General features: G+C 34.3%; 1 protein-coding gene across 15 annotated transcripts in view; it reads right to left on the reverse strand.

Moving 5' to 3' along the window:
* Positions 1-19294, reverse strand: part of LOC135218482 (uncharacterized) — a 1465909-nt gene that overhangs the window by 220710 nt on the left and 1225905 nt on the right. For all 15 annotated transcript variants that reach the window (XM_064254810.1, XM_064254812.1, XM_064254817.1 and 12 more), the window contains one exon: positions 3656-3856. In XM_064254810.1, the coding sequence (XP_064110880.1) occupies positions 3656-3856 (201 nt within the window). The remainder of the gene's footprint in view (positions 1-3655; positions 3857-19294) is intronic.

Below are 19294 nucleotides of genomic sequence, written 5' to 3' on the forward strand. Positions count from 1 at the left end.
TCATATATATATATATATAATATACATATATACATATATATATGTATATATATAATATACATATATATATATGCATAAATATATATATAATATATACATACATACATACATACACACACACACACACACACACACACACACACACATATATATATATATATATATATATATATATATATATATATATATATATAATATTAATAAAACATTACTCGTTCAAGGTCAGTGCTTCCTGAATGTAACCAATGTACATTGGTTACATTCAGGAAGCACTGACCTTGAACGAGTAATGTTTTATTATATATATATATATATATATATATATATATATATATATATATATATATATGTGTGTGTGTGTGTGTGTGTGTGTGTGTGTGTGTGTATGTATGTATGTATGTATAAAGACAGGGTGGAAGCGAATATGAAATATGATCTTTGACTTGGCTAATGCTAAACAAATGAATCTTCAAGATATGCATAAAGTGTACCCCGATCCATAACAAAATGAAGGCAATAAATTTCAAAGACCAATGGCTGATATAAACAGCAACAATGCACGGCTCATTTGAAAGGCAATATGTCTTAATTCAGCATGGGTCCCAAATATTCGTATCGCTTTATTACTTTTGGAACCTCTTTTTTATGGCAATGAATTTAAATTTTTTCCCTTAGCGCTAACTTCACCTTTTTATTTTAACCTCATACTTTCTTGCGCTTTTTTCAACGTACGCAAATAAATGACTACTATTCGGGCTTAAAAGGACATCAAAATGAGTATCCTTGAACTAAATTTACACAGATCAATCAATGAGAAATACGAGTTAGGTGAAATGCATTCTGTGAGAGATAAGTTCGCAGTAGACAAAATTTTACGCACACAGAACAATAGGTACACACACAAACACATATACACATACATTCAAGTCTATAGACGCCAACAGTGTACACTCTTAAATTTCTATACAGACACATACGCACATGTATATATTCATGTAGAAGAGTAAATATATATAACCTTATATTATGCATATATACATAAATACACACACATATATATATTTGCACTTTCAATTCTATATAAGGTACACAAAATAAAATATCTCAAATATCATTCCTCAATAATCAAAGATATGCAAAAAAAATAAAAGAACTATTACAAAAAAAAATCACACAAAAAGCAAATAAAAGCATAAAAGGTGAAACCGTTCAGCCTTCATAAATTTCATACACGATCCATTCATTTACCGAGCATTCATCACTGACAATATCCTCCTTTGAATACATTCTCCCGATATCTCTGACATGAGGGGGTAGGAGGAGGAGGAGGAGGAGGAGGAGAGAAAGCCATCGTGAAATGAGCTGCTGTCAATTATCGGGGGACGATTAAAACGGATATTCAAAGAGCTCAAGGGAACGAATTATAATATTAACAGTAAGTTGATATTCTCGGGGAGTTTTCATCTCCTTGGATTCTCGTGTTCATAAACAGATGCTGGGATGGAGTGGGATGAGGCCGGGGTTTGCTTAGGACGTTTGCATCTTCGAAATGATCAAAGATAGATCGACGGGTAGCTGAGCGGGGCATATTATGAATGTTAAATGGATTTATGTTTTCCTTGTGCTTACAGAGAGAGAGAGAGAGAGAGAGAGAGAGAGAGAGAGAGAGAGAGAGATTATCGAATATATTTCTCAAAATAGTGATAAAAATAACCTTATAACAAGAATATGTTTGAAAACCACTTCAGGGATATACTTTATATGTATATTTTGCTTTACTTTATTTACTATATTGTTTTAAATAGTCATTTCAGTTCCGTTAGACTTTACTGTAACTCCATTTCATGGACATACGTCTGAATCTTTAAATCAAAAAGGAAAGGCAATAAATGCAGAGAGAGAGAGAGAGAGAGAGAGAGAGAGAGAGAGAGAGAGAGAGAGAGAGAGAGAGAGAGAGAGAGAGAGAAGTGATTAAATATATCTCTTGAAATAGTGATGAAAGTATTTTTACAGCAAGAATTTGTTTGATAAAAATTTCAGTAATACACTTCCTATATATTTCGCCTTACTATATTTACATATTTAATATTTATTTCCGTTCTTTAAAATTACTGTGTGATAATTTGCACCATTTCATGGATAAATTTCTGAATCTGTAAGTCACAAATGTAAGGCAAATAAATGAAGAGAGAGAGAGAGAGAGAGAGAGAGAGAGAGAGAGAGAGAGAGAGAGAGAGAGAGAGAGAGATAAATTATATATATATATCTCTCTTGAAATAGTGATGAAGATAAATTTACAGCAAGAATTTATTTGATAAACATTTCAGTAATATACTTTTTATATATTTCGCCTTACTATATATTTACTTTACTTTTTTACTTTATTGTATACATCTACAGAATAGACCAAAGTTTTGGACTATGACATGGATATACTTCTGAAAGTGTAAATTATACAGGAAAAGGAGAGAGAGAGAGAGAGAGAGAGAGAGAGAGAGAGAGAGAGAGAGAGAGAGAGAGAGAGAGAGACGTACAAGATGAGATAGCCATGGAATTAAACAGTAAAGTCATAATAACTCCGCTAATAAGACTAAAATCTTTGTCTATTAAGCACAACCAGAAAAACAGAGAGGGGAGAGTTTCCCCTTTCTAGGGAAGCGAATATTTCAAGAGGGGAAAAGAGGGGTTGCTGGTTAAGGTGAGGGATGAGGAAAAGACAATTTTCCTTGGAAAAATAGTTTTTCCTCTTCCTCAGCGTTAATTACAGTTAAAGTTCTGGTATTACCTTCAAGCTCTCTAATTCTTTAGATGTGAAATTATACAAAACAATTCAAGTAACTATTTAACTTCCAATTAAATCTGATTTTTTTTTTTTTACTTATTTGCAGGCTACGTTATAAGAATGGTTTTATGTCACCTCTAAAATTGTAGCAGAATGATAGATAGACGTAACTAGAGAGAGAGAGAGAGAGAGAGAGAGAGAGAGAGAGAGAGAGAGAGAGAGAGAGAGAGAGAGAGAGAGATTCATTAGGCCGGGAGGACGCCACAGCATTAGGCAGTAATTCCTTAAGGAAAAAACTTAGTAAGGCAAAAATCCTTGTGTACTACACGAGTCGAGACAAAGTCTGAGGAGTTTGCCAACTTATGGAAACTCGTATTTCAAGAGGGAAACGAACAAGGGGTTTCTTGTTAAGGTGAAGGATGTAGCAGAGGGGAAGGAAGAGAAGATTCCTACTTGAGAGAATGCTTTTTATTTTTACCATGGCTGTGTTCGATAGCTCTCATGTTATTCAAGATTCAAGTATATTTTTCGTGGCATATTCTCTAGATAATTAAAAACTGTTTCCTTATGTTAACGATTTCATATCAAAATAAATATCTTCTGAACTATTTTTTTTGGAATATTAGTCATAAATTTAAATATTTAAATAATTTTCCCGAAAAATTAAGCATGAATATGTATATTTATTGCATAATTCTATTTGATTTAGCTGATCCATATTTTCTCTTAATACTAAATGTTATGAATCTAAAGGGAAATATGTTACTTTTATCATAATACACTAGATATGTCCTTAATGTCTAGAATAATTTATTAAATAAACTACACGCTATATACTACTGTCACTACTACCACAAATCTACTAGTACTGACGGTACATGTCAATGGTGACTGTCGCTGTCGTCACAGCTACAGTTGCAGTGGCAGCCTTGCAGACGAGAACCGAGTGCGCATGCGCGCGGGTCAGGGGACTCAAAACCAAGGTGTTGGTCACTATTCCGGTTGATTCCGCCGACCAGGAGTCGTCGATGACCGATTCTCCGAACCACCACGAAACTTTCGGCTGTGGACGACCTGGAAAACAAAAGAAATACAGCGTTGAATGTGAATTCCACCTTTAGGAGATAAGAGAGATTACTATGCATCTACAAAACAAGAACAAAATTCGCTGGAACCTTCAAAAGCGGTTCAGAAAATATTAATAATTTCCATACGAATCCAAATCTACTTAACAGTCCAGAAAACACACAATTAACATAGCACAATTCGTGGATACGAGCTTATGGTATATCTACCACAGTTTCTCAACTAGGCATTCCTCAGACTTCAGTTTGAAGTCATTTCCTTGAGGGAGTGATCATATACGGAAACTTCTGTAGAAGCAAACTTAGGCAAGTTCATGGTGTTGTATCTTGTTACTCATTAAATTATTTTCATAATGAATAGGATCAGACATAATAATGAACAAAATTAACAGCGAACTATATATATATATATATATATATATATATATATATATAAATACTATATGCACACACTTATATAATATAATATATATATATATATATACATATATATATACACACGTATATATATATATATATATATATATATATAAACACACACAATATATACATATATATCCATATATATATATAATAATATATTATATATATAATATATAGAATATATATATATCTACATATATTTATACATAAATGTATAAATATATATATATATATATATATATATATATATATAGACATACATACATACACACACACATATATATACATATATACATACATATATATATATATATATATATTATATATATATATATATATATATACTATATATATATATTACTGATAATCTTCTTAGGCACGGATATTTGGTATAAATCATTTGTATTCCACATAGGAAAATAAAAAATGGTATATCTCAGAAAATGCCCAACAGTTTCGTTCTCCAAAGGACCTCTCTCATTTTCCTATGTGGAATACAACCTGAAATATATATATATATATATATATATATATATATATATATATATATCGTTTATTATAAAACAGACAACTGGATATACCATTTTCCCATTTTTACCATTTTAATATTGTACCCGTCATGTAATACAACCTTAGGGTAGCAAGCAAACGCAAAGCTGAAGTTGGCAGGCAACAGTCGTAAAAATAATCCAAGGCCACATGTAATGGCAGAGGTCACACGCAGTACCGGAAGCAAGGTCCAGAAGTCGCGGTCACAAAGGTATACCTTGTGTGTGCGGTCACAAGGAAATGTCAAGATCACAGCGATGAGTGGCTCAGAGCCAACAAGAAGGGGCGGCAACAGTTACTGCAAGAGGTCAAGAGTAGGAGCCCAAACCACAAGCAAATTTCACGGATCAGAATTCGTGGTCACATGTCTAGGTTAATTAAGGGTACGGAAGCAAAAGGTTTTAGTCAAAAAGCCGAGGAGACAAGAACTATCAAGGGGCAGCACAGAAGGTTCAAAAAAGAAAGAAAAAAATGAGTACTGAAGAAAACTGTCTAATTTCTAAGAGTTAAACCAAAGAGGGCATACAGTTATCAAGAACCCCCAAAGTTGCTAAAACCAAAGTGTTTCAAAGTTTGAAAAGCTCTTTTTTAAAAAACGCTGCAAAGATGTTGGCATGTTTTAGGAAAAAATGTAGTTATGCTACCAACAAACAACGGAAAAACGAAGGGAATACCAAATATGAATATATCAATGAAAAAGATTCTAAACACAAAACTATGTAAAAAAAAAATGACTGACAAAGTGAATTTAGAGGCGAGCAAATAACGAACAAACGAACAAGAGGAATGACGAAGGGAGGAAGAAACAATAGGAAGGGTAGAAACAATATGAAAATTATTGAGCGGTTTGATAAAAGACTTTGTAGCAGTCCTAAGAGATGCAATACACCCATGTCACGAGATAACGTCCGGTAGTTAAGAGACCAAAAGCAATATATAAAAGAACGGAAATTTGACTTTCAGTCAAAAGTGGAATAAAGAAATATATATAGTTGTATCCTTAAAGTTTATGTACATATTAAAAGGGATCCCACCCACGAGTCTACGAATCAAATGGCGGAAGCCACTGAAAAAAATAAAAATTAAATAATAATAAAAAACTAGAAATAAATGAAAAATAAAAATGTCAACGCTATGTCCACAACGTATAATAAGGCACTGAATTACAACTCATAAATCAAGCGAGCTATGTTACGTCTTGCAACTTTAAAGTCCTCTCTCTCTCTCTCTCTCTCTCTCTCTCTCTCTCTCTCTCTCTCTCTCTCTCTCTCTGTGCGTTCGCCTTCCCCACATTCCTGTCTGTTACCTCTCGTTGACCGAAGGCCTCACGGGGATGTGGGGAAGGTAAGAGGGCTTGGAGGGGAGGACAAAATCATTCTCAAGATAATCTGTAACCTTTGAAGTCTTTTGCCTTCTACTGCTCTCATCAGGACTTTGGTCCTCATATTTAATCTAGTCTTGTTGTTCAACAAAACTAATTTATCTTCTGATTAGTTTAGTGTGAATATTATTGCAACTTTCGTCCATTAACCTTTCATCCCCAAGGACACTTTTTTGTGTGTTTAAGACAGAACACAGACGTATTCTATATAGTATACAGTATAACATACATCGTATCTTTCACAATCTACTGCTCTCAATATTTCTTCTTTTCAGATACCATAACAGTCAGGTCATTAAAGCAGAATTTGTTTATTTGTCTATAATAGTAAAAGTATGTTTATTCTTCCAAAGTTAGCAATTCCTTCTGTTCAAACCATTAACATGAAGATTAACTACACGTATACTATAGAGCATCTCGGAATACCTTAGGAAAATGATTGATATCCATAGAATGATATTTCGGTATATTTACAACACGCATTATCATACAGCAATGATACGAAAAAAATCATAGATAACGTAAAAATGATACTTAGATAGAAAGAAAGAAAGGGGTAGTCACAGAAAACACAGAAAACAAAAATCTAACGAAAAGTTTGACAGATAGGGCCAATTCATCCACAGCGGCCAGGTACGCGTGCAATGGCACAAAATGCAAAATCGGGCAAAACTTATGATGTGACTCCAAAGCAATTGCATCTGCAATGGATTATGACGCCCCGCGAAGGGATGCACGCCCATGGTAACTGAACCCCTTCAGAATAAACTTGCACTGCAAGTGACGGTAAAAAAAAAACACCCACCTCAAAAATGTCGATGAAAAACACAGATTGAAAGCGGCGTCTCAAATGATACAAACAGACAAAAACTCATAGAAATGCTATGAATGACTTATGTGTTCACTGATTGCCATTTTCAAAATGACTCTTAATTATTATACTTTAAAGAACAGTCTATCTACACCCACTTAGTAAAAACTGGCACTAAAGATGTATTTCATATAATATCATTGCTCATTCTGTTCCGAGACAAAAAATAATCAATTTTTAGACGGTCAACATACTACTCTATAGTAATGGTTCCTCAGAGACAGTGTTGGTGACAACGTTTATCATTTTCCAATAACTGGTCGACCAGCCTTCCACAAAACTCCACCGATAATAGCTTTTGATAAGGTGTCCTTGATCATAAAATTATGCCTCTGTAGATGAGAGAGTGAAATCATTCAGAAAACAGGCAAGAAGACCGAGTCTTCAAGCTCTACTCCTCAATCAAAATGAGTCATATCACTTTACTAATTTGGTAGGAGGTTAACCTTCGATAAAATCAAATTAGGCTCCGTGCCAAAGGGGGTAATGCAGACCTATTGTCCCTTCCCCAGCCCTGGCCGTATTATTACGCAGCTTGGCAAACTAAAGATGATTGTTAAGGGCGATGTATAGAGACCACGTTCATTATCATTACAACGTAACATATGATTAATATGCTAATGCCGTTCCTACCATTAATCTGAAGCAAATTACCATTTGTGTTCGAGCAAGCATATTAATAGCAGAATAAAGCTTGATCCCCCTCTCCTCTCTCTCTCTCTCTCTCTCTCTCTCTCATAAACACACACAACATACATAAGTATATACATACATACACACACATATATATGCATATAATATATAATCTATTTAGACCATTATATACATTACATATGGTGTGTATATATATACACATAAGTAAAATACACCATATATATATAATCTATATAACATATATATATATATACATATATATATATAATATGTATATATATATATATATATATGTATATATATATGTATATATACACACCATATAATGTCTTTATATATTTATATATAAGCATATATGTGATGTATTTGTATTGTATGTATATATATATATATATATTATATATATATATATATATATATGTGGAATATAAAAAACTCATAATACATAGAGAGGGTAGTCACTCACACTCTCATGCATGCATACATACATACATACATCGAGAGAGAGAGAGAGAGAGAGAGAGAGAGAGAGAGAGAGAGACGGCGCCATTATCTTCCCATAGCGAATAATTTCAAGCAGAAAACATTTCACCAAAAACATTTGGTGAAATGTTTTGACAGGTAAGGCACAATTCATCCATGGCGGCCAGGTACGCGTGAAATGGCACAAAATGCAAATTTCGACCAAATCTGTGATGGGCCTTCAAAGCAATTGCATCTGCAATGGATTATGACGCAGCGTGAAAGGCCACATGCCCATAATATCAGTCCCCCGCCCTATGACCTAACACGGGATATGTGACAGTTAAATAATGCTATTGGAATTCCGGGTGCAAAAACTCTATTGATAACAGCTTTCACAGAATTTCTTTTCATAAATGTTTCAAAAATACCTATTGGTAAAATCATTTCGAAAAATACTCGCCCATGGCGGCGTTTAAACTGCCAATTGACAAAACGCTTGTAAAAATGGTACACGGATAAATCCATATGAAAATAAGTCGTTAATGACAACGTTTCTGAAAAGGCTCATGCTTAACACTTTTAAAAATCATTCATTAAGACATATCAGTTGATAGTTAAACTTCCTATAGAGCTAATGACAGCGACTTTTCATTCAGGAGTCACGTATGTCGAATCGTTCAAAATATGTTCAATGGCAAAATATATACCATCCTTTAAGAACAAATAGCGAGAGATCAACTCTGAATTCCCTCTGAGAACAGAATGAATCCAAATTGCAAAGACAAACTCAAAACTAACTTGAAGTGACGCTCCATATCCAAAGAGTTTCAGTCAAGTCTGTCATCTGTCAGTCCTCGCTCAGGTCCTCCCTTCAAGTGCATATCGCAGCAAACTGAAGGTAACCGTTCCAGTCGATATATTCAGGCTACGTTCATTATCATTACAACGTAACGTATGATTAATATGCTAATGCCGTTCCCACCATCAATCTGAAGCAAATTACCATTTACATAATTGTGTTCGGGAAAGCATATTCATAGCAGAAGGATATGGAGTCGCTCTCCCTCCCTTTGTAATATACTATATATATCTATATATATATATATATATATATATATATATATATATATATATATACACGTATATAGCCAGTATTCTGGAATATGGTTAACAGGATGAGGTCTTTTCCATCTGCGAGCAAGTAACATATATATATATATATATATATATATATAATATATATATATATATATATATATATAATATATGATATATCACTCATATATATTTTGTGGCTGCTTGTGTGTATGTGGGATTGTATGCACACCACACGCACACACACACACACACACATATATATATATATATATATAACACATACATATATTTATATAGTATATTATAAGGGGATAAAGAGCGACACCCATACCCTTCTGCTATGAATATGCTTTCCCGAACACAATTATGTAAATGGTAATTTGCTTCAGATTGACGGCCTTTTGAGAATTTCATACATACATATATATCCAAAGGCACTCTATCCAATTCCTCCAATCATCCCTGTCTCAGGCCAAACAAAAATCTGCCACTATATCATTTACGAGAATATTCTTGGGTCTTTCCTGTTCGTCTCTTGGCCTAGAGTTTTTTTTTTTTTTTCAAAAGGACTAAAAACACAATTTTACTTCTAATCTTTTCAGCGTCATACTTTTCCAGTCATCACAATTCCTTAAACCTCCCTCCCGTAGAATTACACAACCATTTCCAGTTTCAAATCTCTGCTAATCTTAAGGGGTTCCACATATGCTAAAGCCAGCAAGCATTTCTGCTGTTATTCCATCATGACCAGGAGCTTTGTAGCTCTCGAGTTCTTCCCCCGATTATTAATGATCAGTTTCAAGAGCTCTCCTCGCCATTCTATTATCTTCGTTTCTAACGTATGGAAGTTAACGTTAAAATCCCACACAGGCTTAACTTTCAGTCTCATACTGAATCTTGCAAACCCTAATAACTGAAATAGTTTTTTATGTTTCAGCGATCCATCCCACTCAAGAATTCCTTGTCTGCTTCCTCCTCTCGTCCGAATAATGTCCCTTTTTTTTGTCACATTTCACACAGCATTTGTCCGCACTCTGCACGCTCTGATACCCTATTTTTTTCATTAGGCAACTCTCATTCCCATTTAAACAATCGACCCTATTTTTTTTTTACTTTCTCTTAGCCATTCTGTTGGCAAAATGTAAAGCAAAAATGGGAATGTTGTTACGGCACTTCAAAACAAGAAAAAGCTGAACACATGATTATGCTTTATAAAACATATGTTCGTAGTCCACTTGAATATTGCAATATGATATGGTACCCACACTATCAAAAGGATATTGCACAAATAGAGAGTGTACAAAGGTCCTTTACAGCTAGAATAGAAGAAGTTAAGGACCTAGACTACTGGGAAAGACTACAATCCTTAAAATTATATAGTCTAGAAAGGAGAAGAGAACGCTACATGATAATTCAGGCATGGAAACAGATAGAAGGAATAACAGAAAATATCATGGAACTAAAAATATCAGAAAGAGCAAGCAGAGGTAGATTAATAGTGCCCAAAACAAATATACCAGGAAAAATAAGGAAAGCACACAGAACATTAATCCACTACGCACCAGCATCGATAATGCAGCGTCTATTCAATGCGTTGCCAGCTCATCTGAGGAATATATCAGGAGTGAGCGTAGATGTGTTTAAGAATAAGCTCGCAAATATCTAAACTGCATCCCAGACCATCCAAGATTGGAAGATGCAAAATATACCGGAAGATGTACTAGCAACTCTCTGGTAGACATTAGAGGCGCCTCACACTGAGGGACCTGGGGCAACCCGAACGAAATGTAAGGTCTGTAAGATGTCTCACGTCACATCAAAAGCCCATCTTTATTCTTACGTCGCAATACGATTCATGTTTTATTAATATCATCGATTGAATCGTATATTTCAAGTGCAGTAAACTGAATCTCAGATTCAAGCTTAATTTTTGTGTGACAATAAGCTCAAGCAATTTCAATGTACCAAAAAGGATCATTTCCTCTTTCTGTTATGTCAGTTTCAACCTAATGTCTTGAAAAGCTAACTGATGGGGTTATTTTCCCGCCGTCATCACTCATTAACTAAATCACGTCGCTACCTGCTTATTGGTATTATTGTGTAAATCACATGACCACATTATTGGCCGAGCAAATATGGCTATTCTTATTCCTTTTCCCAATCCAGTGTTTCCATAGTTGGTTTGTTTTCAACTGCATATTGGTAAGGAGCATCCTTCACTTCTTCAGTGGCAGCATTTACTCGCTCATAAAATGCTCAAAAGATCATGTTTGCTCGTCTGCATTTCAATTTCGGCATCTGCATTCTTCCATCATGCACCGGTTTCCACATCATCTTGAAGCATTCGTATTCAATATTAATGCGACACTATCCACTCTCGTCTTTAATTTATTCCACATACAAATATTGCATTTCCGTTTGCAGTAGTAACCCTGTGCATTCCGCCCCATGTCATTTCATTCAGTATCCTTATGTCGATCTGAGATACTTATTCATGATCTGGCCCATCTATTCTAAGGCGCTGTCATCCAATAATAGTCTAACATTCCCGTAAGCAATTCTGACACTTGTCCCAGTATCAATAAATCAGAGATCCTTCCTTCCATATGCTCACTCCTGAGTGTCATTGTACTACGATTATTCATACTGGCTGGGTTGAAATCCTTTGAGGACTTGACAGCTCAGCACTTCAAATATATATGTATATGTATATATATATATATATATATATATATATATATATATATATATATTATAAAATATATATATATATATATATATATATATATATATATATATATATATATATATATATATATATATATCCTTCATTTCATTCACTTCACTATTTCATAACGCTTTGTTCTAATATTATTTCACGGTCCTAATTCCCATTTATACCAAGAATTAAAAGATTTTCCAATGTCAATTTTATAGTTCTTGTTCCATGGCAATAATTATTTTTCTGTAATATTTAACTTGGTGTTCTTGGTCTATGAATATCGCTATTTTGTGTATTTGTTCAGCGGTTAATTCTTGTTAACTATACCTGTTCTCTCACAATCTGTCTTGTACGATCAATGTCGTACTAGTTTTTTATTTCACACATTTCTTTTCATACACGTAAATAGTTTGCATGGGTTAATCTTTACACACTGCGGTTTTTCACATTTCTATTCCATAAACAGCATTATTTCTGTTTCTATTTCATACATATCCCGACTTCACAGTCCTTAATACAAGAAAAACACAATTTTGAAAGTGTTTTCAATTAATATTTGTAGTTGACGGTCTATTTCCTAAATGTTAGTATTCTAGCGTTTATTTTATGAACATAACTTTATGATTGGCCTTGATTCAACAGCAACATCTTTACAAAATCCGTGTTACATGAATATTCCTACTACGGAGTCATTATTCCATTCGGAGTTCAACATTCCGAGTTCCTACCGTTGTTTGAGTCACTTTTCCGTGGCTATCACTATTTATAAGACTTAATCCCTATATTGCATTCGTTATTGTTTCACGTATATCCCCATCTTGCATTCGTTATTGCTTCACGTAGTATATCCCTATCTTGCATTCATTATTGCTTCACATATATCTCTATCTTGCATTCATTATTGCTACACGTACACCCCCATCTTACATTCATTATTGCTTCACGTATATCCTTACCTTGCATTCATTACTGTTTCACGTATATCTCTCCCTTGCATTCATCCAAAAAAGGAGAGAAAAAAAAAGCTACAATTTCAATTGTGGTTTACTCAATCACAAATATCACTAATTCCAACTCCTTTAACCTTGAGTACTGGAGTCCGCTACACGTCCAATATTCCAAGGCTGGCTGCCAGAATTCTATTATACTAACAGCCTGCAATTACTGCACGAATTGAAAAGCCTATGCACACACAGAATACTCACAGACGCGGGGGTGTATATATGAATGCGCAACTGCATTCATATTCTCTTTGCCGTCTAGCTGAGTGAGATGGAAACACCGGAGTAAAGGAGAAGGGAGGAAAATAAAACTCAGTACCAGCTAGGAGAGAGAGAGAGAGAGAGAGAGAGAGAGAGAGCAGTTGATCTCGCGGGACCTTCATTTTATTATTTCCAATATATATATATATATATATATATATATATATATATATATATATATATATATATTATATATATTATATATATTGTGGGTGTTTCTTCAGGTAGCCATCGAAATCTTGAATGTATGTATGATATATATATATATAATATATATATATATATATATATATATATAAATATATATAAATATATATATATATATATATATAGACAGATATATAGATAGATAGATAAATAGATAGTGTATGTCAAATCAAATGCAAGCTTTCGGTAGCTACCATAACAGCATAAAATAAATTAAATGTGACAAAACAGAAATAAAAATATTTTACATACAGGCCATACGCGAAAAGAAATACGACACAGAAAGGAAATCTCAAGAATAATTTCCACGTTCAAAAATATCAAAGTACAATTTATCTTATATATCCCATAACCACGCCGAACCTCCATTTATGAGTTTTTATTCTTCTTTCGTGGCAGAGAATGTTTCAGGTATAAATCTTCCCATAATACTGGATACTGTCATGCAAAGATCTTACATACACAACTTCAATACCCCCAATCATTCCTTACATTCAACACAAAAGGAGCTTTCCTGGGAATTGATTCTTTTTCTTACATTCCACATACAAAGGTCTTTCCTAGACAATGATTCTTTTTCTTACCTTCCACACATAATGACATTTCCTAGGCAATAATTTTTTTTTTTTTTTTTACTTTTCCCACATAAGGACATTCCCTAAGTAGTGATTTTTTTTCTTCCCTTCCACACATAAGGACATTTCCTAGGCAATAATTCTTTTTTTTACTTTCCCACATAAGGACATTTCCTAGACAATGATTCTTTTTCTTCCCTTCCACACATAAGGACATTTTAAAGGCATTTCCCAGACAATGATTCTTTGTATATACTTCATATAAAACGAGGTATTTTAGGAAAATCCATATTTCCCTTAACAACAGAAACTTCTCCTATACAACGAAGAATTTCCATGCAAATTCCTATGCCCCTACAACAAGGACCCTTCTCACATAACCCTCTTCCCCATACAATGAGGATATTCCCCCATTTAACTCTTCCTAACTCCCTCATTCACTCCCCATAAATTAATTTGAGGTGTAAATGGGGATCCTATGTTGGCGCCATTGAGTTTGTTTAACTATTCAAAGTGTCACTAGAGATCATCAGATTAGCAGGATAGGGATGAAGGTTAAACAAAGGGGGGATGGCGGGAGGAAATCAGTGAGAGAGAGAGAGAATAATAATAATAATAATAATAATAATTCTTTATTTCCAATATTTACATTGGGTATTCATAAAAATATAAAGCTACAATTAGTAAAATCATCTTACAATAGTTAAAATATTTGTTATTTTAGACATACAAAAGTTGTTTTTAGGAATCAACAATTCGGCTAAAACTTTGTCATTAAAATAATTCATCAGTAATAAAAGATATCATAAAATTAGAACGCATTACTTAAAATATAGTGAGTAAAAAATTATTCTTCCCGAATATTGAAGTACATTGTCATAGACCACATAAGTTGTGTTAAAAAAAACAAAGTCAGTACAAATTAGTATTAAATAATACAGAGTAATCAAATAAGCATACTAGATTATAAGGAAATCTTAATTTGTAAATAAAAGCCATCTTATCCATAAGTATTATCTAAAAATAATTCCAACATCTATAAAAGTACAGTAGTGCCTTCAAAAGCACTTTTAATAAGACAATTAAGCATAACGTTCATACATTAATCGGAACCATTTAAAGTTAGTTTCTTTAAGTGTACATTAAAAGCACGAGAGAGATTTTTGTTTAATTGTGCCTGGTACTTTATTGTATAATGCTGGGCCTCGAATACTAAACTGGCGGGAGCCTATCTCTGTTTTCGCCCTTTCTACATACAGATTTTCCTGCTGTCGAGTAGAAACCCCATTAACTGCGTATACTGTTGGAAAATCATATAACCATTCAGGAGTTATTTTACGTATTGTTTTGAATACCAAATTACAGACATCTATGGTATATTTGTCTTTTATCTTTAACCATTCTAATTTTTTGAGGTAAGGGGATATGTGGTCATGTTTTTTTACATTACCAATAGCCACTCGGGCGGCAAAGTTTTGAAGTTTTTGAACCCTTTTCATTTGTGTAGAGCCAGTTACTCCCCAAATTCTTAAACAGTAGTTGATTATACTCATAGCCAGCGACTGAACAACTATTTTACGCGTAGAAGAATCAAATGAGTCTTTTACTATTTATTTAAATATTAAAGTACCCATCACTTTCTTATAAATTTCATCTATATGCATTTCAAACGTCATATATCTGTCAAAATAAACCCAAGATTTTTTACAGCTTTCATGGGTTTAATCATATTTCCATTAAAATCTATTTGCACATTGTCTCCAATTTCTGATATATATTGTCGGGAACCTATTAAAATGAATTGTGTTTTTTTCTCATTAAGAAGCAAACCATTAGTTAAGAAGTAGTATTTGGCCTTCTTTAGTATGTATTCTGCCCTATGAATTAGTTCGTCTATTTCATTTACAAATCCTTCAATTAAGATCTGGGTGTCGTCGGCATATTGGATGACGAACAGCCGGTAGTGATTTTACCAGATCATTGACATAAATTACAAAGAGTATTGGGCCAAGAATAGAGCCCTGGGTACACCAAACTCTATAGTTTTTTGGGAAGACACAATTTGACCCATTCTAACTGACTGGGATCTGTTATGTAGGTAACTCATAAACCAGAGTGGATCTATACTCGTGATGCACCTTTATCAATAAAATATTATGATTCACGCTGTCGAAGGCTTTTGAGAGGTCAAGTAAAAGGAGTAGTGAGACTTTCTTATTATCCATGTTATTATAATCTTATCTGATATTTTTAATAGAGCCGTTTCAGTTGATAATTTTGGTCTGAAGCCGTGTTGACTTTGTGAGATTAGAACCATTTGTCTCTAGAAAATCAGTTAATTGAATAGCAATTATTTTTTCCAGAACTTTAGATAATACCGGTAGCAAAGATATAGGACGATAATTGGAGACGTCTTCCATATCACCACTCTTAAAACAGGAATTACGTGGGGATTTTTGTTTTTCCATAACCCCGGATACTGTTTTAGTGGCTATGGATGTGTTAATTATAACTGTAAGGTAAAATGCGATAATATATAACCCATCCCTAATGAAACGCAAACTAATCCCTCCCGTCAGATCCAAAGGCATTTGTGCTTTTAAGATTTTTTATAATTAGTGACAGTATTACAATCAACAGGAGTAGGTTTAAAACTATCTAATTCTCTAACTGGAATATTACGTACTGTTTCAGTAGAGATATTACATTTCCTAATTTCCTCTTGGGTTTTTTCGAAAGTTTTTTTCCCGACCTCAGCGAAAAAATCATTGAATTTTTCAGCCTTAGAGTGTACATCAGTTACTGCTGGCAATGACATAGAGCTCCTATCTGTTTGTTGTCCATTAAATAGCATATTTTTTTGTTATTTTCCAAGTAGCAGAAACATTGCCTTTAGCTTTCTGATATTCGCTTTTGTAATACTGCTTACGGCTTCCCGCTAACTTTGAATTTACTCTCTTCTTCAGGTCTTTATGTTTTTTCTCTCAAGGAGATGTTAAAAGTTTGATTTTTTAACTCACTTTTCAATCTGTCTCTTTTTTCTTTCCATGTCTCGCTTTATTTCATCTGTTATCCACGGCGCAGGGGGACGAACGATTTCTTTCGTTACAACCGGAGCACAAATGTTTAGACACGATGTAAAGACGTCGTTTAAAGTTCCAACTTGGTTGTTTACATTGTCAGTATTTAAAATACATTTAATATATTTACGTTATTCGTGAGGAGATCACAAAGAAAGAGAGAGAGAGAGAGAGAGAGATGAGAGAGAGAGAGAGCGAGAGAGAGATAAACTAACGAAGTGACAATTTAAAAACTTTCATTTTACTCTGATATTAAGCAAACTGACTCGCAGAGATACGTAATAGTTGACCAACTGACAGAGAGAGAGAGAGAGAGAGAGAGAGAGAGAGAGAGAGAGAGAGAAATAAATCAAACCGAAAAGACAATCTAATCTTGGCATCCACATTGCGGAAACTCATTGTCAATATTTCTAAGAGCAAATCAAGATAAAAACAGATGAAAAATAAAAAAAAAAAGCAACAGGAAGAGTAAAGATCGGTACAAACAAGAGAGAAATGAAGCAGAAGAATGAAGAACAAGCAAACATCATTCAAAACGGAGATGGAGTCAATCAGATGAAAATGAATAAATATTTGAAGTTTATATTGTGATACCAAGTAAGTTCTAAATAGTACCAGTCTGAGGCAGCAGCTAAGCAAGTCTTGACTTCATCTTTATCTTACTAAAGTAATTTCCCGCAGATAGGTCATGCAAGCATCATAAAACAAAGTTACCGTCAGTAGTTCAAAGAGAAGGAAAGATGTTTGACTTTTACTTATTTAAAGAGTTTAAGAAAACAAACACCAGTTCTCTCACTCAGGATACTTTCGCCTTCTGTGTCAATAAATCTGTCAGTTAATGATTCTCTCTCTCTCTCTCTCTCTCTCTCTGCGCGAAGGTTTTTCATACAATCAAAAAGACATTTACAGAGGCAAACGCAATTACAAGTCGCGCCTCAATTCACAGAGAAAGAAAGCTTTTTTAACGAGACAACCGAGAAATGAAAACGAGAAAGCAATAAGGGCCATAAATCCATGGATATCAAAGGGCATTATAGATCTTATGCTCTCGCAAGAGCCTTTCTCCTCCTAACGGCCTGGGGCAAACGTAAATTTTCCCAGCGTCGGTTTAATAAGCGTTTCAGGGAAGAGAGAGAGAGAGAGAGAGAGAGAGAGAGAGAGAGAGAGAGAGAGAGAGAGAGAGAGCTTCATTAATTGATAGTTTTACTGACAGAGGAAAATTACTCTTCATCAAATGCCATCAACGTCGAAAGTAAGTAAAACAAAGAGAGAGAGAGACCTTACCTTACCTTACTTACGACCTTACAGTTCGTTCGGGTTTGCCCCAGGTCCCTCAGTGTGAGGCCCTCTAATGTCTACCAGAGAGTTGCTAGTACATCTTCCGGTATATTTTGCATCTTCCAATCTTGGATGGTCTGGATGCAGTTTAGATATTTGTCGAGCTTATTCTTAAACACATCTACGCTCACTCCTGATATATCCTCAGATGAGCTGGCAACGCATGAATAGACGCTGCATTACGATGCGGGTGCGTAGTGATTAATGTTCTGTGGTGCTTTCCTTATTTTTCTGTATAGTTTTGGGCACTATTAATCTACCTCTGCTTGCCCCCCCCCCCCACCCCCTCCTGTCTCTCTCTTCTCTCTCTCTCTCTCTCTCTCTCTCTACTCTCTTTCTCTCTCTCTCCTTACTTATAAAGAAAAAACGTTATTAACTCTACATTTACAGTCAAGCTTTTTTATTTATTTATTTATTTATTTTTTTGCATTTAGGTTGTTTATGAGCATTTTGTAAACTTAGTTACCAGTACCTTAAAGCCGAAGGGACTATAAAATGAAAGCTTAAATGGTAGAGAATATCTTTAAACATTATTGCATACCTTACTATTCCCCCCCCCCCCTCTCTCTCTCTCTCTCTCTCTCTCTCTCTCTCTCTCTCTCTCTCTCTCTCTCTCTCTCTCTCTCTCTCCTTTAATAAGAGATAGATCTGGGATGGAAACGGGACGTGGATGTCCTTAACCTGAATGAGCTAAAATGGGTCGCTTTCAAGAGCACTTGATTAGTTGGATAAGAGATATTGGGAATTACCTGTATACGGCTCATAAAAATGGACCGATAGTTGGAGCACCTTAATTACCTCT

This window comes from Macrobrachium nipponense, chromosome 9 (assembly GCF_015104395.2).
Source record: "Macrobrachium nipponense isolate FS-2020 chromosome 9, ASM1510439v2, whole genome shotgun sequence".
In the NCBI taxonomy this organism is placed as follows: domain Eukaryota; kingdom Metazoa; phylum Arthropoda; class Malacostraca; order Decapoda; family Palaemonidae; genus Macrobrachium; species Macrobrachium nipponense.